This window comes from Oncorhynchus kisutch, linkage group LG12, assembly GCF_002021735.2.
Source record: "Oncorhynchus kisutch isolate 150728-3 linkage group LG12, Okis_V2, whole genome shotgun sequence".
Taxonomy (NCBI): domain Eukaryota; kingdom Metazoa; phylum Chordata; class Actinopteri; order Salmoniformes; family Salmonidae; genus Oncorhynchus; species Oncorhynchus kisutch.
Window position 1 is genome coordinate 32,523,011 of NC_034185.2, and position 25,939 is coordinate 32,548,949.

The following is a 25,939-nucleotide window of genomic DNA, read 5'->3' on the forward strand; positions in this document are numbered from 1 at the left end:
GATCAAATGTTTAATCGATGAGAAAATTAGCAGAATGTTGACCAAAATCCATCGCGTTCCACCATCTCCCACTGCCAGCCACTGAGCTTCCTCTCACTACCATATTTGGAAATGCCAAGCGGACGCTTCACATTTATAGATCCCGGTGAAATATCTGTCTCATTGTTCTATCTGTGACGCAGACTTAAATCCTCGTTCATTTACAATCATTGGATTAGTGCAAACAGTTTCTTCCCTCTGTACATCTAACAGCTACAGTCAACAAGTGCACACTGTGGAGAAAAGGGTATGGAATGAACCGCAGACAAAAAGATAGAGAGAGTGAAGGAAGTTAGAGAAGACAGGAGAAAGTCATGGAAGGATAGAGAAGACAGGAGAAAGTCATGGAAGGATAGAGAAGTTAGAGAAGACAGGAGAAAGTCATGGAAGGATAGAGAAGTTAGAGAAGACAGGAGAAAGTCATGGAAGGATAGAGAAGTTAGAGAAGACAGGAGAAAGTCATGGAAGGATAGAGAAGTTAGAGAAGACAGGAGAAAGTCATGGAAGGATAGAGAAGTTAGAGAAGACAGGAGAAAGTCATGGAAGGATAGCGAAGTTAGAGAAGACAGGAGAAAGTCATGGAAGGATAGAGAAGTTAGAGAAGACAGGAGAAAGTCATGGAAGGATAGAGAAGTTAGAGAAGACAGGAGAAAGTCATGGAATGATAGAGAAGTTAGAGAAGACAGGAGAAAGTCATGGAAGGATAGAGAAGTTAGAGAAGACAGGAGAAAGTCATGGAAGGATAGAGAAGTTAGAGAAGACAGGAGAAAGTCATGCCCTTTCAAAACAACAATCCCAATTCTCTCTCTCGCTTTATCCCCACTGCATTCAGTGACAGTTGCCCTTTGGCTGTCCTTCTTTAAAGGGATAATCCACCCTAAAATTGAAATGTGACATGCTACGTCATCATGATAAGGTTCTCATCACTGGAGATAGGGGATAACAAACGATCACATTTCATAACTCTTTTAAAACAATTACTTGCACTCGGGAACGCCAAATCAGCCAATAGACTGTATGGGCAAACTTGTCTAAAATACATCAGTCTGTCTATATAGTCACAACAAAGTATATCTTTTGTTCAAATGTCTTCAATGTGGACAGTGCACCATCAAATGAATTTCCTTTTTCCTTCAACTGCCATGATGCAAAGCAGTTTTCTCCTCTCGTCTCCCTGCATGCAGGCTCACAGGGCGCATGCACGTTTGCATAGCAACCTGACTCGCACAGCTTTGAGCTAGAAATGCGATCTCTACCAGGTTGAACATGGTAAATGTGTAACGCCTAAATTAATAGTGCAGTGTGTTTCAGGGATTTTACAACTAGCTAACTACTTCACATACTGATATTGGCTTTGGTATTATTGTGTTACATACATCTTCTAGCTAGTTACCTAGCTAGGCAGCCAGCCTATCTAGAGAAAGCATTGCATTGTGGGTTCTACTCTGCAGATCTCCACAAGTTTTTTTACATGTTGCTTCCTAACCACAAAATGCAAATGAAATTCCCATTGTATATTGTTCTCACATATTAGTATTATTTAACAATGTAAATCATAGGAATTTGTCATTTTAAGTGGAATATTCTTTTAAAAGCCAAGGTGAGCCAATCTACTTCCATGGTACTGGGGGTGGAACACTGGCACCAGCTGCACCCAGAGGGCGGCCCATTGACGGGCATGGGACTGGCAGGGGCTCTGGGCACAGTGGGCAGAGAGGACGGTTGAGCTGGGCTGATTAGGAAGGTCATCCTCACTGGGTTCCTGATAGCCTTTCCACCTGGGAGAGTGGGTGTTAAGCCTCAGTACACAAAGGAGTGGCCAGGACACACACACAAGCACGCGCACAAACACATGTGGACACACACACACACTTTTGGTCTAATCTCATCTCGCCAGGAGGGATATGTCTGGCAGACAACCTCCATTCACACTTACATCCGGTCTGAAAACCAGAGGACATTTTTTAAAACATGTTTTTTTTTTACAGTTTCAAAAATAAGCTTAGACGACAACTACTGATCTCTGTGAAGTTGCAACTACGGTGACCTGTTCCATTACAGAAAGCCTAATAAAACTGCACACAGCTTTCATAACCCATTGTCAAACAAATGGCATAATTACTAATTCAAATGGCCTTTCAAAGAAAGTGTAACTGGAATAAAATAAAAAATGTATAACAACAAGGGAACACAAAAACCAGGGTGTCGGTGCAAGGGCATGTGTACTCCATGTAGCGTGAGCTGAATATAAATTGGCAAGAGCATTAAATATTTAACAGAAAAAATATTTCCAATCTTTCTCTTTGCTTATATATCATCATTGGCAGGTTTTGCGAGAGGGTGAGAAGGGACTAGCCATATTTTTTAGGCCTGCAATTCTTGGCACAACTGCACAGTTAAGCGCTCCTTCCCCCTCCCATAGCTTCCTAATTAGGACACAAAGAGTCTACATTTTTACTCAACCTCCGCAATCTGCATGAATAAATTCATGCAGCAACAATTTAAGACATTTATTTCACTATTTGAGGCAGGAATGGAGAAGAAATTTAACCATAATGCATTGTTCTGTTGACCGCGATGTCAGTATCTTTGTTGATTGGCTCCTATGCTCTCACATACACTTCCCTACAACACACACAGAAACTTAAGCACACACATGAACACGGACGCGATTACAGTATTCACTTCTACACAAGCACGTTCACACAAATACAGGCACACATCGACACACACACACTCCCATGCACACACAAACACAAGAAAACGCACACACACACACACAATACAACCCTCCCAGACACACACAATACCACCCTAGACACACACACACACACAATAACCTCCCCCCCAGACACACACACACACAATAACCTCCCCCCCCCCCCCCCCCAGAAACACGCACACAACCATGTACTCTCGCACCATGTGTATACAGTGGAGCAAAAAAGTATTTCGTCAGCCACCAATTGTGCAAGTTCTCCCACTTAAAAAGATGAGAGAGGCCTGAAATTTTCATCATAGGTACACTTCAACTATGACAGACCAAATTAGGGAAAAACATCCAGAAAATCAGATTGTAGGATTTTTTATGAATTTATTAGCAAATTATGGTGGAAAATAAGTATTTGGTCACCTACAAACAAGCAAGATTTTTGGCTCTCACAGACCTGTAACTTCTTCTTTAAGAGGCTCCTCTGTCCTCCACTCGTTACCTGTATTAATGGCACCTGTTTGAACTTGTTATCAGTATAAAAGACACCTGTCCACAACCTCAAACAGTCACACTACAAACTCCACTATGGCCAAGACCAAAGAGCTGTCAAAGGACAGAAACAAAATTGTAGACCTGCACCAGGTTGGGAAGACTGAATCTGCAATAGGTAAGCAGTTTAGTTTGAAGAAATCAACTGTGGGAGCAATTATTAGGAAATGGCCACTGATAATCTCCCTCGATCTGGGGCTCCACGCAAGATCTGACCCCGTGGGGTCAAAATTATCACAAGAACGGTGAGCAAAAATCCCAGAACCACACGGGGGGACCTAGTGAATGACCTGCAGAGAGCTGGGTCCAAAGTAACAAAGCCTACCATCAGTAACACACTACGCCGCTAGGGACTCAAATCCTGCAGTGCCAGACGTGTCCCCCTGCTTAAGCCAGTACATGTCCAGGCCCGTCTGAAGTTTGCTAGAGAGCATTTGGATGATCCAGAAGAAGATTGGGAGAATGACATATGGTCAGATGAAACAAAAATATAACTTTTTGGTAAAAACTCAACTCGTCGTGTTTGGAGGACAAAGAATGCTGAGTTGCCTCCAAAGAACACCATGCCTACTGTGAAGCATGGGGGTGGAAACATCATGCTTTGGGGCTGTTTTTCTGCAAAGGGACCAGGACGACTGATCCATGTAAAGGAAAGAATGAATGGGGCCATGTATCAAGAGATTTTGAGTGAAAACCTGGAGCAAGGGCATTGAAGATGAAACGTGGCTGGGTCTTTCAGCATGACAATGATCTCACACACACCGCCCGGGCAACAAAGGAGTGGCTAGATAAGAAGTATTTCAAGGTCCTGGAGTGGCCTAGCCAGTCTCCAGATCTCCACCCCATAGAAAATATTTGGAGGGAGTTGAAAGTCTGTGTTGCCCAGCAACAGCCCCAAAACATCACTGCTCTAGAGGAGATCTGCATGGAGGAATGGGCCAAAATACCAGCAACAGTGTGTGAAAACCAGAAAACGTTTGACCTCTGTCATTGCCAACAAAGGGTATATAACAAAGTCTTGAGATAAACTTTTGTTATTGACCAAATACTTATTTTCCACCATAATTTTCAAATAAATAAATTAAAAATCCTACAATGTAATTTTCTGGATTTTTTTTCTCATTTTGTCTGTCATAGTTGAAGTGTACCTATGATGAAAATTACAGGCCTCTCTCATGTTTTTAAGTGTGAGAACTTGCACAATTGGTGGCTGACTAAATACTTTTTTGCCCCACTGTAAGTGCTTCAGCTCCTATAAGGAATCCAGCTCAGATGAGCAATGAACCAGTGAAATGAACTCACCACACAAAGAGCAAGCAGGGCGAATCAATAAGGACCATTAGAGCATGCAAGATGCAAAAACCCAACAAGAAAATCAAGAGAAAGAGAAAACTATAACAGGAAAAGCAACAAAAAAAGAAATCCCAAGGGAGAGGAGGGGGAGACAGAGAACAAGGAAGCTGGAGAGGAAGTGGGAGAGAGAGTCAGAGAGGAAAAATGTAGCGAGCATAAAGAGTGTTCAGAAAGTATGTTTCCACATTTGTTGTGTTACAAAGTTATCTACACAAAATACTCTGTAAAGTCTAAGTGGAAGACCAATTGTAAAAAATTTAATATTCAACCCCCTTGAGACAATACAGTTGGAGTTGGAAGTTTACATAAACCTTAGCCAAATACATTTAAACTCAGTTTTTCACAATTCCTGACAATTCATTCTAGTAAAAATTCTCTGTCTTAGGTCAGTTAGGATCAACACTATTTTAAGAATGTGAAATGTCAGAATAAGAGTAGAGAAATATTTATTTCAGCTTTTATTTCTTTCATCACATTCCCAGTGGGTCAGAAGTTTACATACACTCAATTAGTATTTGGTAGCATTGCCTTTAAATTGTTTAAAGGGTCGTTCGTTGTCTCTGATTGAGAATCATACTTAGCCTTAGCCTTTTTCCACCTGTGTTTTGTGGGTGAATATTTCCTGTTTAGTGTTTTTTTCATTCACCTTACGGGACAGTTCGTTTGTCGATTATTGTTTTTTTCAGTGTTCAGTTCTTTTATTTAAAATATAAACACTTACTACGCTGCGCTTTGGTCCTCACCTTCTTCCACCACAGACGATCGTTACAGATTCACGCACCAACCAAGGACCAAGCAGCGTGGTATCGGGCAGCAGCGGAGGTTGGACTCCGGGACATGGGAGGAGATCTTGGACGGAGAGGGACCCTGGACACAGGCTGGGGAAGAGCTGGAGGCAGCCAAAGCCGAGAGGCGACATTATGAGGAGCTAGCATGGCAGCACAACAGGGACGAGAGGCAGCCCCAAAATGTCTTGGGGGGGGGGCACACGGTGAGTGTGGCTAAGTCAGGTAGGAGACCTGAGCCAACTCCCCGTGCTTACCGTGGAGAGAGTTGGACCGGGCAGGCACCATGTTATGCCGTGAGACGCACGGTTTCCCCAGTGCGCAGGCATAGCCTGGTGTGTTACATCGCAGCGCCTCGTATTGGCCGGGATAGAGTGGGAATCGAGCCAGGTGCTATGAAGCGGGCTCAGCGCATCTGGTCTCCAGTGCGTCTCTTCGGCCCGGGGTACATGGCACCAGCCCTACGCACGGTGTCCCCGGTTTGCCAGCACAGCCCAGTGCGGTCTCCATGGTCCGGTCTATCCGGTGCCTCCTCCACACACCAGGCCGGGTGTCTCCTGCCTGTCCGGGGCTGCCGGAATCTCCCGTCCATTCGGGGCCCGCTGCAGGGGTCCCCAGTTCAGGGTCGGCGGCGGGGGTCGCCGCGCCAGGGGCACCACTTCAGTAGGCCGAGACTATGATGGAGTGGGGTCCACGTCCCGCGCCAGAGCCGCCACCGCGGACAGACGCCCACCCAGACCCTCCCCAAAGGTTCAGGTTTTGTGGCCAGAGTCCGCACCTTTGGGGGGGGGGGGGGGTACTGTCACGTTCTGACCTTAGTTCCTTTATTTTGTCTTTGTGTTAGTATGGTCAGGGCGTGAGTTGGGGTGGGCAGTCTGTTCGTTTTTCTAGGTTGTGTTTATGTGTTTGGGCTGGTATGGTTCTCAATCAGAGGCAGGAGTCGTTCCTTGTCTCTGATTGAGAATCATACTTAGGTAGCCTTTTTCCACCTGTGTTTTGTGGGTGAATATTTCCTGTTTAGTGTTTTTTTCATTCACCTTACGGGACAGTTCGTTTGTCGTTTATTGTTTTGTTCAGTGTTCAGTTCTATTATAAAAAATATGAACACTTATTACGCTGCGCTTTGGTCCTGACCTTCTTCCACCACAGACGATCGTTACAGTATGTAAACCTCTGACCCATTGGAATTGTGATATAGTGAATTATAAGTGAAATAATCTGTCTGTAAACAATTGTTGTAAAAATGACTTGTGTCATGCACAAAGTAGATGTCCTAACCAACTTGCCAAAACTATAGTTTGTGAACAAGACATTTGTGGAGTGGTTGAAAAACGAGTTTTAATGACTCCAACCTAAGTGTATGTAAACTTCCGACCTCAACTGTACATGTTAAAATCACTTTTGCCAGCTATTACAGCTCGGAATCTTGCTGGGTACATGTCTAAGAGCTTTCCACACCTGGATTGTGCAACATTTGCCCATTATTCTTTTAAATAATTATTCAAGCTCTGTCAAATTGGTTGTTGATCATTGCTAGACAACCATTTTCAAGTCTTGCCATAGATTGTTGAACCAATTTAGGTCAAAACTGCAACTTGGCCACTCAGGAACATTCACTGTCTTCTTGCTAAGCAACTCCAGTGTAGATTTGCCCTTGTTTTAGGTTATTGTCCTGCTGAAAGGTGAACAAATCTTCCAGTGTCTGGTGGAAAGCATACTGAACCAGATTTTCCTCTAGGATTTTGCCTGTGCTTTTAGCTCCATTCTGTTTATTTTTTTATCCTGAAAAACTCCTCAATCCTTAACGATTACAAGCATAGCCATAAGATGATGCAGCCACCACTATGCTTAAAAATATGCAGAGTGGTACTAAGTAATGTGCAGCGGTGGAAAAAGTGTCCAATTGTCATACTTGAGTAAAAATAGAGATACCTTAATAGATAATGACTCAAGTAAAAGTGAAAGTCATCCAGTAAAATACTGCTTGAGTAAAAGTCTAAAAGTATTTGGTTTTAAATATACTTCAGTATCAAAAGTAAATGTAATTGCTCAAATATACTTAAGTATCAAAAGTAAAAGTAAAAGTATGAATAATAGAAAATTCCTTATATTAAGCAAGGCAGATGCCACAATTTTCTTGTTTTTTTCAATGTATGAATAGCCAGAGGCACACTTCAACACTCAGACATCATTTACAAACAAAGCATGTGTTTAGTGGGTCCGCCAGATCAGAGGCATTAGAGATGACCAGGGATGTTCTCTGTCCTGCTAAGCATTTAAAATGTAACGAGTACTTTTGTGTGTCAGGGAAAATGTATTGAATAAAAAGTACATTATTTTCTTAAAGGAATGTAGAGAAGTAAAAGTAAAAGTAGTCAAAAATCTATATAGTAACGAAGTACAGAGTAGTACCAACTGGTAATGTGTTGTATTTTCCCCAAACATAACACTTTATGTTCAGGACAAACTGTTTTTTTTTCAGTGTTACTTTATTGCCTTGTTGCAAACAGGATGTGTCAATTATGTTAGTATTGCAGGCATCACTGCAGTCCCTGGTTTGAATCCAGGCTGCATCACATCCGGCTGTGATTGGCAATTGGCCCAGCGTCTTCCAGGTTTGGCTGGGATAGGCTCGTCATTGTAAATAAGAATTTGTTATTAACTGACTTGCCTAGTTAAATAAAGGTTAAATAAAAAAATGTAAATGCACCATAATGCAGATACCTCAATGGTTCAACCCTAGCTATAGAACCGGGCCAAACTATAAATACCTGGCTGCTCACCAGACAGTGCGCACCCTGCCTACCTGACCAGTGCCCTGTAGACACCCCAGTGCGGTCGGTACAGGAGTTGCTGACGGGGTGGAAGACGGTCTCCCAGCCACCCGTGGCGTAGCGCCAGTTGTGGGACTCCAGGATGAGGGTGCGCTGGGTGCCGTATGCGATCATGAAGCAGTAGACCACGTGGTGCAGCTGACAGCCATAGCCACAGCCCTTGTTGATGTTACACACCAGCTTACGTGCCTTGCTGCAGTCCTGGGGGTTCTGATGAGGGGGGAGGGAGAGGTAGAGGTAGAGAGAGGGAGGATGAGAGGGAGAGAGAGACAGATTGAGACGGAGCGGAGAGAGTGAAGAAAACGACAGAGGGGGATGGGGGAGAGAGATATATGGGTGTAAGAACATACATTTGACCACTTGACCTCTGGGGGGCCAAAAATGGCTTTCTGAGCATTGTTCTCTAATTTATGATAACCCAATTTGCCTATATCTCTCGCTCTCTTTTACTCTCTTCCCCTCTCTGTCTCTCATGACAACGAGATCTCCCGAAATATGAGCCAGAGAAAAAAAGCATTCTCTCAAAATGGCACCTGTAAATCACGACGTGAGACCATTCCACCGTATTCAACTACACCTCATCAGATGAGCGGTGGCAAAATGATGCCATGCGGCGCTGCGTCGTGCCCCACAGAGACAGAAGAGGAAGCGAGATATCCCACTCCCTCATTATTTCTGTTTCAATGGAAATCAGTAAACTGAGTAGACCAGACCCAGCTGCTATCGCATTGGTGTCTATGGGAGAGCCACCCCCTTAAGTAGACAGGAACTAAAAAAAAATTCAATCCAATCAAATCAAATTTTATTGGTCACATACACATGGTTAGCAGATGCTACTGCGAGTGTAGCGAAATGCTTGTGCTTCTAGTTCCAACAGGGCAGCAATATCTAGCAAGTAATCTAACAATTCTACAACAACTACCTAATACACACAAATCTAAGGTAAAGGAAAGGAATAACAATATATACATAGAAATATATGGATGAGCAATGACAGAGCATATGCAAGATGCAAAAGATGGTATAAAATACAGTATATACATATGAGATGAGTAATGCGAGATATGTAAACATTATTAAAATGGTATTATTAAAGTGAAGAGTGATTCATTTATTAAAGTGGCCAATAATTTCAAGTCTGTATGTAGGCAGCAGCCTCACTGTGTTAGTGATGGCTGTTTGACATCCTGTTTGAGTTTCTGAGATAGAAGCTATTTTCCAGTCTCTCGCCCACAGCTTTGATGCATCTGTACTGACCTCGCTTCTGGGTGGCAGCGAGGTGAACAGGCAGTGGCTCGGGTGGTTGTTGGCCTTCATGATCTTTTTGGCTTTCCTTTGATATCGGGTGCTGTAGGTATCCTGGAGGACAGGTAGTTTTCCCCCAGTGATGTGTTGTACCGACCGCACCACCCGCTGGAGACCCCTGCGGTTATGGTTGGAGCAGTTGCAGTGCCAGGCGGTGATGCAGCCGACAGGATGCTCTCAATTGTGCATCTGTAAAAGTTTGTGAGGGTTTTAGGTGACAAGCCAAATTTCTTCAGCCTCCTGAGGTTGAAGAGGCCCTATTGCACTTTCTTCACCACACTGTCTGTGTGGGTGGACCATTTCAGTTTGTCCGTGATGTGTAAGCTGAGGAACATAAATTTGGTTAGGGGGGTGCTCCCTGCTGTTTCCTGAAGTCCACGATCATCTCCTTTGTTTCGTTGACATTGAGTGAGAGGTTGTTTTCCTGACATCACACTCTGAGTGCCCTCACCTCCTCCCTATAGGCTGTCTCGTCGTTGTTGGTAATCAAGCCTACTGCTGTTGTGTAGTCTGCAAACTTGATGATTGAGTTGGAGGCGTGCATGGCCACGTAGTCATGGGTGAACAGGGAGTACAGGAGGGGTTTGATTGCCTTGCGGAGGGAATAACTACACTGTTTGTATTCGGCCATATTCCTAGTCAACTTACCATGATTAAATGCGGTGGTTCACGCTTTCAGTTTTGCGTGAATACCGCCATCTATCCACGGTTTCTGGTTAGGGTAGGTTTTAATAGTCACAGTGGGTACAACATCTCCTATGCACTTCTTTATAAACTCACTCACCGAATAAGTGTATAAATCTATATTTTACTCTGAGGCTACCCGGAACATGCCCCAGTCCATGTGATCAAAACAATCTTGAAGTGTGGATTCCGATTGGTCAGACCAGCGTTGAATAGTCCTTGTCACAGTTACATCCTGTTTGAGTTTGGTGTCATGGTCAGATTTGCCCGAAGGAAGGTTGGGAGAGGAGGGCTTTGTATGCATCGCGGAAGTTAGAGTAGCAGTGATCCAGAGTAAATGGCCTGAGTGAACTTAATTTATCTACCATCTTTGGTTCCCCATCTTCTTCTCCTCACTCCGCACCAACTTGTGCCAACATCTTTCTAAATAGCAATTTACTCTGCATTGCGAGTGTTTTGCTCATTAGGCTGTCACAGCTGAAACTGGTTGGCGGTGATCATGGCGGCAAGGCGTCTGGCAAGTGCTAACGTTGTCACGCCGCTTGTCTGTTTAAAAACTAGAGGAGAGCTAATGTTCCAAATGTTCCAAATGTATTACCGCCGACGTTCAATAATAACCTGAACAACACAAGCAGATGTCAACGAAGCAACAAACAAGCCACTGGGAAGATTTCCTTTGAGGAATCTGTGTGTGTGTGTGTGTTTGAGGTAAATATCGCTCCTCTTCTCCATATTGGCCCCATAGGTATCACACTTACAGTTGAATCGAGTACAGGCTTTACTGAATAAATAACAAAGACGGAATGTAATATGAGATTTAATTAAATTGTTTGGTGTGCGGCCTTGTCTCAGATGATGTGATGGCAGGTAGCCCTATGCAAGGCTTTTGGCATTGAAACACCTCCGCTGGGGGAAAGGAGTTCCAATGACGGGCCTTAAGGTTATTATAGCTGTTGGTTGTGGGGAGGAGGATGGTTGTCGAAACTGTTGCTGAAAAACAGCAAGTGTGAGAACATGGGTAAGTGATAATTGCAGGAGTGAGCCCATAGGTTAAACAGCAAGTGTGAGGAATGTGCATTATTGTGCCATGCTTATATGCTATAAGGTAAATAGGTGAATGAGATTCCACAGATGGCTATTAGGAAAGAGGAGAAGAGGCAAGACTGTGTTGATGATACACTACATGATCAAAAGTATGTGGACACCTGCTCATCAAACATCTCATTCCAAAATCATGGGCATTAATATGAAGTTGGTCCCCCCTTTGCTGCTGTAACAGCCTCCACTCTTCTGGGAATGCTTTCCACTAGATGTTGGACCATTGCTTGCTTCCTTTCGGCCCCAAGAGCATTTGTGAGGTCGGGCACTGATGTTGGGCAAATGGGCCTGGCTCACAGTCAGCGTGCCAATTCATCCCAAAGGTGTCCAATGTTGTTGAGGTCAGGGTTTTGAACAGGCCAATCAAGTTCTTCCACAGCAATCTCGACAAACCATTTCTATTTGGATATTGCTTTGTGTACGGGGGGCATTTTCATGCTGAAACAGGAATGGGCCTTCCCCAAACTGTTGCCACAAAGTTGGAAGCACAGAATCATCTAGAATGTCATTGTATGCTGTAGATTAAGATGTCCCTTCAATGGAACTAAGGGGCCTGAACAATGAAAAACAGCCCCAGACCATTATTCTTCTTCCACCAAACTTTACAGCGGGCACTATGCATTGGGGTGTTCTCCTGGCATCTGCCAAACCAGATTCATCAGTTGGACTGCCAGATGGTGAAGCGTGATTCATCACTCCAGAGAATGCATGTACACTGCTCTAGAATCCAATTGCTGCAAGCTTTACACCACTTCAGTCACCACTTGGCATTGCGCATGGTGATCTTAAGCCTGTGTCCAGCTGCTCGGCCATGGAAGCCCATTTCATGAAGCACCCGTTTTAACATTTCTTGTGCTAACGTTGCTTCCAGATGCAGTTTGGACCTCGGTAGTGAGTATTGCAAACGAGACCAGATTTTTACACGTTATGCGCTTCAGCCCTTGGCGGTCCCGTTCTTGTTTGGCCTACCACTTTGGGGCTGAGCCGTTGTTGCTCCTAGACGTTTCCACTTCACAATAACAGCACTAATTTGAAGGGTTGTCCACATACTTTTGTATATATAGTGTACATTTGTATTCAATCCGACTATGCCAGTAGAAATGGAAATTAAGTGGATTATGTTATGCTTAATGGATGATTATAAACAAGCATCCAGACCAGCCTTCCTCATTGAACGTTTGTAAACTACGTTTGATTTAAATACTAATAATCTGGTGTGTTGTTGCGAGTCTCAACAACACAGACTTGAAAGACAGTTTTACACCCATCTCTTTTGGAGCATGGCGTTAAATCAGAACGACAAACAACCATAAGCGCACAAACTCTGAACTACTTTGGTTGTTTAAAAATGACAGATTCATGCGATTCAGATGTGCTAGGAGACAAAGTTCAATGGTAATTATGGAGAGAGTGAAATACCAAGGCTGACCCTTACTGCTATAGGTTAAGTAGCCCTTCAAAAACTGCATTTTCTAGTTAAAATACAGTAGACTGAAAATGTGCATGTAAGAGAGAGAGAGAGAGACTCATTAAATATGACCTATAATCAGCTGGTTCAGAGCTGATGATGTGCTATAGAAGAACAAGTGCAAGTGGAAGGCTGAAAATGGAGGAGGTACTGTGTGTTTGTGTCTGTGACAAGGCGGTACTGTGTGACACTGAACAAAGGGACACCAAGTAAAGGCCACTGTGCTCTCATTGAAGAGGGCGTAGTGAGACAGACAGACAGTCAGACAGACAGGTTGATGGAGTCAGCCGGGCCAGGGCCGAAGGGCTGAAGTTGGTGGTGTGGGGGAAGGGTGGTGTGTGTGTGTGGTGTGTAGGAGTGTGTATATGTGCTCATGCACATCCGTGTGTGTCTGTGTGTGTTTGTAGACCTGGGATTGATGTTACTGACAGAAGTGTAAGAGGTAGACGGGTCCCTGGCTCCCTAAGTGTGTGTGTGTGTTTGTGTGTCTGCCAGCCTGTGAGGACTGTGTGTGGTTGATGAATTAGTGATGGCGGCCGCTGGAGCTGTGTGATCCCTCAGCGGTGGTGACAGCAGCTGTTAGCTATGGCGTCTCCTCCCAGCCACACTCACTCTGGCTCTCTTCATCAAACACCAAGGCTCATTAATGCTGCAGGGCCCAGCGCCGCACAGCCCCACCCCAGGCCTGCTGCATGCAAACTGGGGAAGGGAGGAGGGCTGAGGGGAGACTCCTGGGTCACTAGGGGTGGAGGGTATATGAGGGGATAACAGAAAGTGGATAGGGTCGGAGGATGGTGGGTGTGTGTGTGTGTGTGACAGGATAGATGATATACAGGGATTAGACAGCAGTCAGACCCTTAGACACGATGTGTTTCATCTATGGTGATTCTGACAGGTTTGGCTTGTGTTAGGTAGAGAAGAGCAGGTGTGAGAAAGAGTGTTTGTGTGTGCGTGTGTGTGTGTGTGTTTGTGTGTGTGTGTGTATGTGTGTGTACCTGTAGGTAGGTGATCCTGCTTTGCACCAGGTTAGACAGGTCCCTGGCCTCCTTCACTCTCCAGTCTCCCACTCCATCAGCCTGGCTGAGGTAGTACAGGTCTGTCATGATAGACCTGCACGCACACACACACGCACACACACACAAATACCGAAAAAGAAACCCATAAGTCCAGTGTGCTACATAGCACAGACACACATATACAGCAGTTTCCCATCTCTAAAAACCAGCATGGCTCAATTAATTTCAGTGACCCAAATCAGTCACATCCTCAGTGTGGGAAACCTCCTGAGCACAAGTACCCATGCACACTTACACACACATACACTTGTGCACGTACACACATGCACACGCGTCCTCTGGCAAGACATAATCATCACTCATGCTTCCATTTTTAATCTTAAACCACAACGTGTGTGTTTGATGTGAAGCCATGTCAAACTCCTTTACCCAGAACCCACCAGGGATATATCACAGTCTCCCTGTGAGATAACTACAACTCTCCGCTAGTCACTGAGTTAACATACACTGTAAATAAAATAAAATATATACTAATCTAGTTGTTTCAACTAATCATTACTAAGTAACTGGTTACACGTGTTACCAAATGTTTAAAAAAAATGTCGCCAAAACTTAGCTACAAATTGAGAAAACTTTGGCAAAAGTCCATTTCAAATGATGTGTTTGCTCAACTTGTCTCATATGTTCACTCAACTAAACATGATTATTTGGGCATCTTAACTAAAAAAGTCTGTGCAACTGGTTACACACACAGTACTTTTAACATACATATTTGACACATGTTGACATACATAATTACATTGTCCACAGTAATTATTATTCAACAGGTTCTCACCTAGGATTTGAATGCACAACATCTTGGTTCATGGCATTCCAATCTTCCTGCTATGGAACCATGCCTTTGCCAGTTATCAGTCACATTGATTATTCTCTCAATATTGATTTGATTTTAGGTTTTTCTGTTGTCTACTGTTGGTGGGGCACATTATTCTGTTTTATTGTTACTCCTTAATCACTATGTTAAATACAATAGTTTTTCCTGAATAAAATAAATAAATAAATATATATATATATATATATATATATATATATATATATATATATATATTTCACCTTTATTTAACCAGGTAAGCTAGTTGAGAACAAGTTCTCATTTACAACTGCGACCTGGCCAAGATGAAGCAAAGCAGTAGGACACAAACAACAACACAGAGTTACTCATGGAATAAACAAGCGTACAGTCAATAACACAATAGAAAAAAAAGAAAGTCTATATACAGTGTGTGCAAATGGCATGAGGTGGTAAGGCAATAAATAGGCCATAGTAGCGAAGTAATTACAATTTAGCAGATTAACACGAGAGTGATAGATGAGCAGATGATGATGTGCAAGTAGTGATACAGGTGTGCAAAAGAGCAGAAAAGTTAATAAAAACAATATGGGAATGAGGTAGGTAGATTGGGTAGGCTTTTTACAGATGGACTATGTACAGCTGCAGCGATCGGTTAGCTGCTCAGATAGCTGATGTTTAAAGTTAGAGAGGGAGATGTAAGACTCCAGCTTCAGGGATTTTTGCAATTCGTTCCAGTCACTGGCAGCAAAGGAGGTGCTGGCTTTGGGGATGACCAGTGCAATATACAGTGCCTTGCGAAAGTATTTGGCCCCCTTGAACTTTGCGACCTTTTGCCACATTACAGGCTTCAAACATAAAGATATAAAACTGTATTTTTTGTGAAGAATCAACAACAAGTGGGACACAATCATGAAGTGGAAGAACATTTATTGGATATTTCAAACCTTTTTAACAAATCAAAAACTGAAATATTGGGCGTGCAAAATTATTCAGCCCCTTTACTTTCAGTGCAGCAAACTCTCTCCAGAAGTTCAGTGAGGATCTCTGAATGATCCAATGTTGACCTAAATGACTAATGATGATAAATACAATCCACCTGTGTGTAATCAAGTCTCCGTATAAATGCACCTGTACTGTGATAGTCTCAGAGGTCCGTTAAAAGCGCAGAGAGCATCATGAAGAACAAGGAACACACCAGGCAGGTCCGAGATACTGTTGTGAAGAAGTTTAAAGGCGGATTTGGATACAAAAAGATTTCCCAAGCTTTAAACATCCCAAGGAGCACTGTGCAAGCGATAATATTGAAATGGAAGGAGTATCAGACCACTGCAAATCTACCAAGACCTGGCCGTCCCTCTAAACTTTAAGCTCATACAAGGAGAAGACTGATCAGAGATGCAGCCAAGAGGCCCATGACCACTCTGGATGAACTGCAGAGATCTACAGCTGAGGTGGGAGACTCTGTCCATAGGACAACAATCAGTCGTGTATTGCACAAATCTGGCCTTTATGGAAGAGTGGCAAGAAGAAAGCCATTTCTTAAAGATATCCATAAAAAGTGTCGTTTAAAGTTTGCCACAAGCCACCTGGGAGACACACCAAACATGTGGAAGAAGGTGCTCTGGTCAGATGAAACCAAAATGGAACTTTTTGGCAACAATGCAAAACGTTATGTTTGGCGTAAAAGCAACACAGCTCATCACCCTGAACACACTATCCCCACTGTCAAACATGGTGGTGGCAGCATCATGGTTTGGGCCTGCTTTTCTTCAGCAGGGACAGGGAAGATGGATGGAGCCAAATACAGGACCATTTTGGAAGAAAACCTGATGGAGTCTGCAAAAGACCTGAGACTGGGACGGAGATTTGTCTTCCAACAAGACAATGATCCAAAACATAAAGCAAAATCTACAATGGAATGGTTCAAAAATAAACATATCCAGGTGTTAGAATGGCCAAGTCAAAGTCCAGACCTGAATCCAATCGAGAATCTGTGGAAAGAACTGAAAACTGCTGTTCACAAATGCTCTCCATCCAACCTCACTGAGCTCGAGCTGTTTTGCAAGGAGGAATGGGAAAAATGTTCAGTCTCTCGATGTGCAAAACTGACTTACAGCTGTAATCGCAGCAAAAGGTGGCGCTACAAAGTATTAACTTAAGGGGGCTGAATAATTTTGCACGCCCAATTTTTCAGTTTTTGATTTGTTAAAAAAAGTTTGAAATATCCAATAAATGTCGTTCCACTTCATGATTGTGTCCCACTTGTTGTTGATTCTTCACAAAAAAATAGTTTTATATCTTTATGTTTGAAGCCTGAAATGTGGCAAAAGGTCGCAAAGTTCAAAGGGGCCGAATACTTTTGCAAGGCACTGTAACTGCTGGAGCGCGTGCTACGGGTGGGTGTTGCTATGGTGATCAGTGGGCTGAGATAAGGCGGGGCTTTACCTAGCAAAGACTTATAGATGACCTGGAGCCAGTGGGTTTGGTGACGGATATGTAGTGAGGGCCAGCCAATGAGAGCATACAGGTTGCAGTGGTGGGTAGTATATGGGGCTTTGGTGATAAAACGGATGGCACTGTGATAGACTACATCCAGTTTGCTGAGTGTTGGGGGCTATTTTGTAAATGACATCGCTGAAGTCAAGGATCGGTATGATAGTCAGTTTTACGAGGGTATGTTTAGCAGCATGAGTGAAGGATGCTTTGTTTTGCGAAATAGGAAGCCAATTCTGGATTTAATTTTTGATTGGAGATACTTATGTGAGTTTGGAAGGAGAGTTTACAGTCTAACGAGACACCTAGATTTTTGTAGTTGTCCACATATTTTAAGTCAGAACCGTCCAGAGTAGTGATGCTAGTCAGGCGGGCGGGTGCGGGCAGCAATCGGTTGAAGAGCATGCACATAGTTTTACAAGCATTTAAAAGCAGTTGGAGGCCATGGAAGGAGTGTTCTATGGCGTTGAAGCTCATTTGGAGGTTTGTTAGCACAGTGTCCAAGAAGGGCCAGATGTATACAGAATCTTCTACATTTGCACTCACTGTACACAGATTTTTCTATTATTTTGTGTTATAGACTGTATGTTTGTTTATGTGTAACTCTGTTGTTGTTTCTGTCACACTGCTTTGCTTTATCTTGGCCAGGTCGCAGTTGTAAATGAGAACTTGTTCTTAACTGGCCTACCTGGTTAAATAAAGGTGAAATAAAAAATTAAAAAGTTTGGTGAATAACCTACTTACCAGTATTTCTTTATTAATGTCTAAGAAGGCTAAAGATTGACCATACTGCCACACTGAAAAAACAAGATGGTGGAGAAGAGGATGAAAGGCTTACCTTTAGAGCTACACATTACAGGTTCAAACCACACATGCACAGATTGTCCACATATGAAGTGTAAAAATATGGTTTGGTTTGTATGACTAAATGTAACATTTATAGTCCAATCTGGTTTCTAAAAAAATGTGTGTGTATGCGTGTGGGGGGGGGGGGGGGGGTCTAAGCTGACGCAACGCATTGAATAACACATTCATAAATGGCAAAAAAAGACAGTCAATATAGTTTTGAGGTGTCTGTCCTACATCTAGGAGATAAAAGAAAGCTCAGGGGGAAAAAAGTATAATATAGTACCAGTCAAAAGTTTGGACTCCTACTCATTCAGGGGTTTTTCTTTATTTTACTATTTTCTACATAAAAAGACATCAAAACTATGAAATATGGAATCATGTAGTAACCAGAAAAGTGTTAAAGAAATCAAAAAATATTTCAGATTGAGATTATTCAATGTAGCCACCCTTTGCCTTGATGACAGCTTTGCACACTCTTGGCATTCTCTCTACCAGCTTCATGAGGTAGTCACCTGGAATGCATTTCAATTAACAGGCGTGTCTTAAGTTAATTTGTAGAATTTCTTTCCTTCTTAATGCGTTGGGTGGTATACAGAATACAGGTAAGGGTGGTATACAGAATACAGATTTGTTAAGTCGATAGTATTGCAAGAACAGCTCAAATAACCAAAGAGATATGACAGGTCAGTCAATCTGGAAAATTTCAAGAATTTTGTATGTTTCTTCAAGGGCAGTAGCAAAAACCATCAAGCGCAATGATAAAACTGGCTCTCATGAGGACACAGGAAAGGAAACCGAGATTTACCTCTGCTGCAGAAGATAAGTTCATTAGAGTTACCAGCCTCAGAAATGTAAAGAACAGCTCAAATAAGCTGCCACACCCTGACCATAGAGAGCCCTTGGTTCTCTATGGTGTAGTAGGTCAGGGTGTGACTAGGGGGTGTTCTAGTATGTCTATTTCTATATGGGTTCTAATATGATTCCCAATTAGAGTCAGCTGTTTATCGTTGCCTCTGATTGAGGATCATATTTAGGTAGCCATTTCCCCACCTGTGTTTTGTGGGATATTGTTTTGTTTGTGCATCACTACTTTCACATTTCGTAGTTGGTTTATTGTTTTTTGTTCAAAGTTTCACCGTAATAAAGATGTGGAACTATACTCACTCTGTGCCTTGGTCCACTCATTACGAAGATTGTGACATAAGCAAAGAGAAAATACATAAACTTTTCAGAGGGGACTGTGTGAATCAGGCCTTCATGGTCAAATTTCTGCAAAGAAACCACTACTAAAGGATACCAATAAGAAGAAGAAACACGGGCAATGGACATTAGATCAGTGGAAATTTGTCCTTTGGTCTGGTGTCGTTGTGAGACGCTGTGTGGGTAAACGGATGATCTCCGCATGTGTATTCCCCACCGTGAAGCATGGAGGAGGAGGTGTTATGGTGTGGGGGTGCTTTGCTGGTGACACTGTCTGTGATTTATTTAGAATTCAAGGCGCACTGCAGCGATATGCCATCCCATCTGGTTTGGGCTTAGTGGGACTGTCATTCGTTTTTTCTTCAGGATAATGACCCAACACACCTCCAGGCTGTGTAAGGGATATTTTACCATGATGGAGAGTGATGGAGTGCTGCATCAGACGACCTGGCCTCCACAAACCCCCAGCCTCAACCCAATTGAGATGGTTTGTGATGAGTCGGATCGCAGAATGAAGGAAAAGCAGCCAACAAGTGCTCAGCATGTGGGAACTCCTTCAACATGGTTGGAAAAGCAATCCAGGTGAAGCTGGTTGAGAGAATGCCAAGAGTGTGCAAAGCTGTCAAGGCAAAGGGTGGCTATTTGAAGAATCTCAAATATATATTATACTCAAATTGTCATGCCCTGGCCATAGAGAGGCTTTTTTTTCTCTATTTTGGTTAGGCCAGTGTGTGACTAGGGTGGGCATTCTATGTCCTTTTTTCTATGTTTTGTATTTCTATGTCTTGGCCTGGTATGGTTCTCAATCAGGGACAGCTGTCTATCATTGTCTCTGATTGAGAACCATACTTAGGTACCCTTTTCCCCCACCTGTTTTGTGGGAAGTTAACTTTGTCTTTGTTCAGGGCACATAGCCCAAAGCTTCACGGTTTGGTTTGTTCTTCATTTGTCGGCGTCATTTTTAAATAAAGTTAAAATGTACGCTTACCATGCTGCACCTTGGTCCAGTCATTCAGCCAGCCGTGACACAAATATAATAGATTCTGATTTGTTTAACACTTTTTTTGGTTATTGCATGATCCCATATGTGTTATTTCATAGTTTTGATGTCTTTGTTAGTATTCTACAATGTAGAAAATAGTACAAATAAAGAAACTCTTGAATGAGTAGGTGTTCTAAAACTTTTGACCGGTAGTGTACGTTGACGTTCAAAGGCAAGCATTTCAAAATCTTTCCAACATCGTGGATGGTCCCTACGACAGTGGATACTTTATTAATGGTAAAAATGTATTCATGATTTTTAACTCTGTCGTGATTGTATGATTTGTCGTACATCGAATGGATATCTGTCAAGCTAGTAATCTGGTTAACTGGCAAGTGCCAGGCATGGCTAACGTTAGCTATTTAGCTAGGCACCAGGTAAGTTAGCTGGCTAGAGCTAATGTTAGCTAGCTAAAGTCAGCTGAAGCTCTTGTTTCGAAACACCCCTGTCTAAAAGAGGCATTATCTGAAACAGGTTGGAATCGATGGAAGAACAGCATCAAATTCAATATGGATAAATAGAGAATCAAGATGAGGAGAGGAGGATGTCAGGTCTCCGTAAACACAGGAAAAAGGAGAAGCATTCCAGAGAATGAACCACCGCACTCAAACATAAAGAGACCTAGGTAAGTGGGCTGAAGTGAACTTCCTGCCAAACCTCCACCTTGGAAAGGACTCAGGGAGTCGTAAATCGCTGAGACAGGTAATGGTCCAAGAAGTTCAGAAGACGAAAGGAAGATCGATAGGAAGATGCAGAACACATTCGCCCTGCGGTGCCAGGGTATAGTCACCGACACTCAAATTGTAAAGGAGTTCCTTGATCTCTGGACTGCTCTGAGCATGGAGCCGCAGGTACAATTGCAATGCTGTATTAATATATTAGTTCTACTGAATTAGATTGTGATACAGTATTCAAAACCTCTGAAAAATTCAAAATTATGTCTATTCCAAGTGTAGGTGTATGCAGAGTTCTAGCGAATTACAAACCAGAACCTGCCAAACATCTTCTATGCTGAGACTGACCGTCACACCCCTCGGTTAATGACCTTGTACAGACAGATGGCATTGAAGCCAGAAACTAGCCAGAAGCTAATCCAGAAGCTAGTTCAGAAGCTAGTTGGCTCCTTTACTGGCAAGTCGTTGGTGTTCAGCTAACCACGGTTTGTGGTCATCGGCTATCCTTTGGCTCGAAAGTCTATCGCCGTTCTGTACGGCGCATCGCGGCTCTGAGCGGAGCATACCGGACCAATTTTTCTCTCCATGTCCCTGGATTTCGACTGCTCTCTGGACATTCATGCCCGGATCTCACAGCTAGCTAGCTGCTATCCGTGTGACTATCGGCCTTCGTCGATTCCGGAGCAAACATCAATTGTTCCGGAGCTAGCAAGCTCCGTCAATCACTCCTGAGTTCCATCAATCGCACCTGGGCTGCAGTCGCCTATCCGGACCCGTTTTGCTGCCTTCGTGGAGCCCCACCGGGCCTTCACAACTGGACTGCCGACGTTATCTACCCGAAGGAGTTATTCGGCTGGCTCCTCCGTCGCGACGTTACCTGAACGCCCATCTGCGGCCTGCTAACCGTTAGCTGTCTTACCGGCTGCTATCTGAATAGACAATCGGACATTTAATTTTTTTATTTCAATTTTTTTTATTTTTTTTTATAATTTTTTTTATTATTATTATTATGTTTTCTTCTTGGGCCTCTATAACTATATCTATTGTTTTTATTTTTGTTGTTGTTGTGTGATTTGGATTGATCCCCTCTACCACACGGAACCCCACTAATCTACTGACGGAGCGCAGGAGGTGGCTAACAACAGACCTCCATCCTATGCTAGCTTGCTACCGATGCCCTGGCTAGCTGTCTAAATCACCAACCAACCTCTCCACTCACCGGACCCTTTTGATCACTCGACTAAGCATGCCTCTCCTTAATGTCAATATGTCTTGTCCATTTCTGTTCTGGTTAGTGTTTATTGGCTTATTTCACTGTAGAGCCTCTAGTCCTGCTCACTATACCTTATCCAACCTATTAGTTCTACCACCCACACATGCAATGACATCTCCTGGTTTCAACGATGTTTCTAGAGACAATATCTCTCTCTTCATCACTCAATACCTAGGTTTACCTCCACTGTATTCACATCCTACCATACATTTGTCTGTACATTATACCTTGATGCTATTTTATCGCCCCCAGAAACCTCCTTTTACTCTATGTTCCAGACGTTCTAGACGACCAATTCTCATAGCTTTTAGCCGTACCCTTATTCTACTCCTCCTATGTTCCTCTGGCGATGTAGAGGTGAATCCAGGCCCTGCAGTGCCTAGCTCCACTCCTATTCCCCAGGCGCTCTCTTTTGACGACTTCTGTAACCGTAATAGCCTTGGTTTCATGCATGTTAACATTAGAAGCCTCCTCCCTAAGTTTGTTCTATTCACTGCTTTAGCACACTCTGCCAACCCGGATGTTCTAGCTGTGTCTGAATCCTGGCTTAGGAAGACCACCAAAAACTCAGACATTTTAATTCCAAACTACAACATTTTCAGACAAGATAGAACTGCCAAAGGGGGCGGTGTTGCAATCTACTGCAAAGATAGCCTGCAGAGTTCTGTCCTACTATCCAGGTCTGTACCCAAACAATTTGAACTTCTACTTTTAAAAATCCACCTCTCTAAAAACAAGTCTCTCACCGTTGCCGCCTGCTATAGACCACCCTCTGCCCCCAGCTGTGCTCTGGACACCATATGTGAACTGATTGCCCCCCATCTATCTTCAGAGTTCGTGCTGCTAGGCGACCTAAACTGGAACATGCTTAACACCCCAGCCATCCTACAATCTAAACTTGATGCCCTCAATCTCACACAAATAATCAATGAACCTACCAGGTACCTCCCCAAAACCTTAAACACGGGCACCCTCATAGATATCATCCTAACCAACTTCCCCTCTAAATACACCTCTGCTGTCTTCAACCAAGATCTCAGCGATCACTGCCTCATTGCCTGCATCCGTAATGGGTCAGCGGTCAAACGACCTCCACTCATCACTGTAAAACGCTCCCTGAAACACTTCTGCGAGCAGGCCTTTCTAATCGACCTGGCCGGGGTATCCTGGAAGGATATTGATCTCATCCCATCAGTAGAGGATGCCTGGATATTTTTTAAAAATGCCTTCCTAACCATCTTAAATAAACATGCCCCATTTAAGAAATTTAGAACCAGGAACAGATATAGCCCTTGGTTCTCCCCAGACCTGACTGCCCTTAACCAACACAAAAACATCCTATGGCGTTCTGCATTAGCATCGAACAGCCCCCGTGATATGCAGCTGTTCAGGGAAGCTAGAAATCATTATACACAGGCAGTTAGAAAAGCCAAGGCTAGCTTTTTCAAGCAGAAATTTGCTTCCTGCAACACTAACTCAAAAAAGTTCTGGGACACTGTAAAGTCCATGGAGAATAAGAACACCTCCTCCCAGCTGCCCACTGCACTGAAGATAGGAAACACTGTCACCACTGATAAATCCACCATAATTGAGAATTTCAATAAGCATTTTTCTACGGCTGGCCATGCTTTCCACCTGGCTACTCCTACCCCGGACAACAGCACTGCACCCCCAACAGCAACTCGCCCAAGCCTTCCCCATTTCTCCTTCTCCCAAATCCATTCAGCTGATGTTCTGAAAGAGCTGCAAAATCTGGACCCCTACAAATCAGCCGGGCTAGACAATCTGGACCCGTTCTTTCTAAAATTATCTGCCGAAATTGTTGCCACCCCTATCACTAGCCTGTTCAACCTCTCTTTCGTGTCGTCTGAGATTCCCAAAGATTGGAAAGCAGCTGCGGTCATCCCCCTCTTCAAAGGGGGGGACACTCTTGACCCAAACTGCTACAGACCTATATCTATCCTACCGTGCCTTTCTAAGGTCTTCGAAAGCCAAGTCAACCAACAGATTACCGACCATTTCGAATCTCACCATACCTTCTCTGCTATGCAATCCGGTTTCAGAGCTGGTCATGGGTGCACCTCAGCCACGCTCAAGGTCCTAAACGATATCTTAACCGCCATCGATAAGAAATATTACTGTGCAGCCGTATTCATTGATCTGGCCAAGGCTTTCGACTCTGTCAATCACCATATCCTCATCGGCAGACTCGACAGCCTTGGTTTCTCAAATGATTGCCTCGCCTGGTTCACCAACTACTTCTCTGATAGAGTTCAGTGTGTCAAATCGGAGGGTCTGCTGTCCGGACCTCTGGCAGTCTCTATGGGGGTGCCACAGGGTTCAATTCTTGGACCGACTCTCTTCTCTGTATACATCAATGAGGTCGCTCTTGCTGCTGGTGAGTCCCTGATCCACCTCTACGCAGACGACACCATTCTGTATACTTCCGGCCCTTCTTTGGACACTGTGTTAACAACCCTCCAGGCAAGCTTCAATGCCATACAACTCTCCTTCCGTGGCCTCCAATTGCTCTTAAATACAAGTAAAACTAAATGCATGCTCTTCAACCGATCGCTACCTGCACCTACCCGCCTGTCCAACATCACTACTCTGGACGGCTCTGACTTAGAATACGTGGACAACTACAAATACTTAGGTGTCTGGTTAGACTGTAAACTCTCCTTCCAGACCCATATCAAACATCTCCAATCCAAAGTTAAATCTAGAATTGGCTTCCTATTTCGCAACAAAGCATCCTTCACTCATGCTGCCAAACATACCCTTGTAAAACTGACCATCCTACCAATCCTCGACTTTGGCGATGTCATTTACAAAATAGCCTCCAATACCCTACTCAACAAATTGGATGCAGTCTATCACAGTGCAATCCGTTTTATCACCAAAGCCCCATATACTACCCACCATTGCGACCTGTACGCTCTCGTTGGCTGGCCCTCGCTTCATACTCGTCGCCAAACCCACTGGCTCCATGTCATCTACAAGACCCTGCTAGGTAAAGTCCCCCCTTATCTCAGCTCGCTGGTCACCATAGCATCTCCCACCTGTAGCACACGCTCCAGCAGGTATATCTCTCTAGTCACCCCCAAAACCAATTCTTTCTTTGGCCGCCTCTCCTTCCAGTTCTCTGCTGCCAATGACTGGAACGAACTACAAAAATCTCTGAAACTGGAAACACTTATCTCCCTCACTAGCTTTAAGCACCAACTGTCAGAGCAGCTCACAGATTACTGCACCTGTACATAGCCCACCTATAATTTAGCCCAAACAACTACCTCTTTCCCAACTGTATTACATTTTTATTGATTTATTTATTTTGCTCCTTTGCACCCCATTATTTTTTTATTTCTACTTTGCACATTCTTCCATTGCAAAACTACCATTCCAGTATTTTACTTGCTATATTGTATTTACTTTGCCATCATGGCCTTTTTTGCCTTTACCTCCCTTCTCACCTCATTTGCTCACATTGTATATAGACTTGTTTATACTGCATTATTGACTGTATGTTTGTTTTTACTCCATGTGTAACTCTGTGTCGTTTTATCTGTCGAACTGCTTTGCTTTATCTTGGCCAGGTCGCAATTGTAAATGAGAACTTGTTCTCAACTTGCCTACCTGGTTAAATAAAGGTAAATAAATAATAAAAATAAATAAATAAGACTGGAAGGACTGCTGACACTTTGGTTGACA

The 25,939-nt window shown here is 43.5% G+C and overlaps 1 protein-coding gene across 4 annotated transcripts in view; it reads right to left on the bottom strand.

The window, feature by feature from the left end:
- Positions 1–25,939, bottom strand: part of LOC109900289 (alpha-(1,6)-fucosyltransferase) — a 154,025-nt gene that overhangs the window by 17,734 nt on the left and 110,352 nt on the right. For 3 of the 4 annotated variants that reach the window (XM_031837389.1, XM_020495981.2, XM_031837391.1), the window contains 2 exons: positions 13,824–13,938; positions 8,246–8,483 (listed from right to left, as the gene is read on the bottom strand). In XM_031837389.1, the coding sequence (XP_031693249.1) occupies positions 8,246–8,483; positions 13,824–13,938 (353 nt within the window). Of the gene's footprint in view, positions 1–8,236; positions 8,484–13,823; positions 13,939–25,939 lie in introns of all 4 variants that reach the window. The other variant, XM_031837390.1, reaches the window with a different exon arrangement.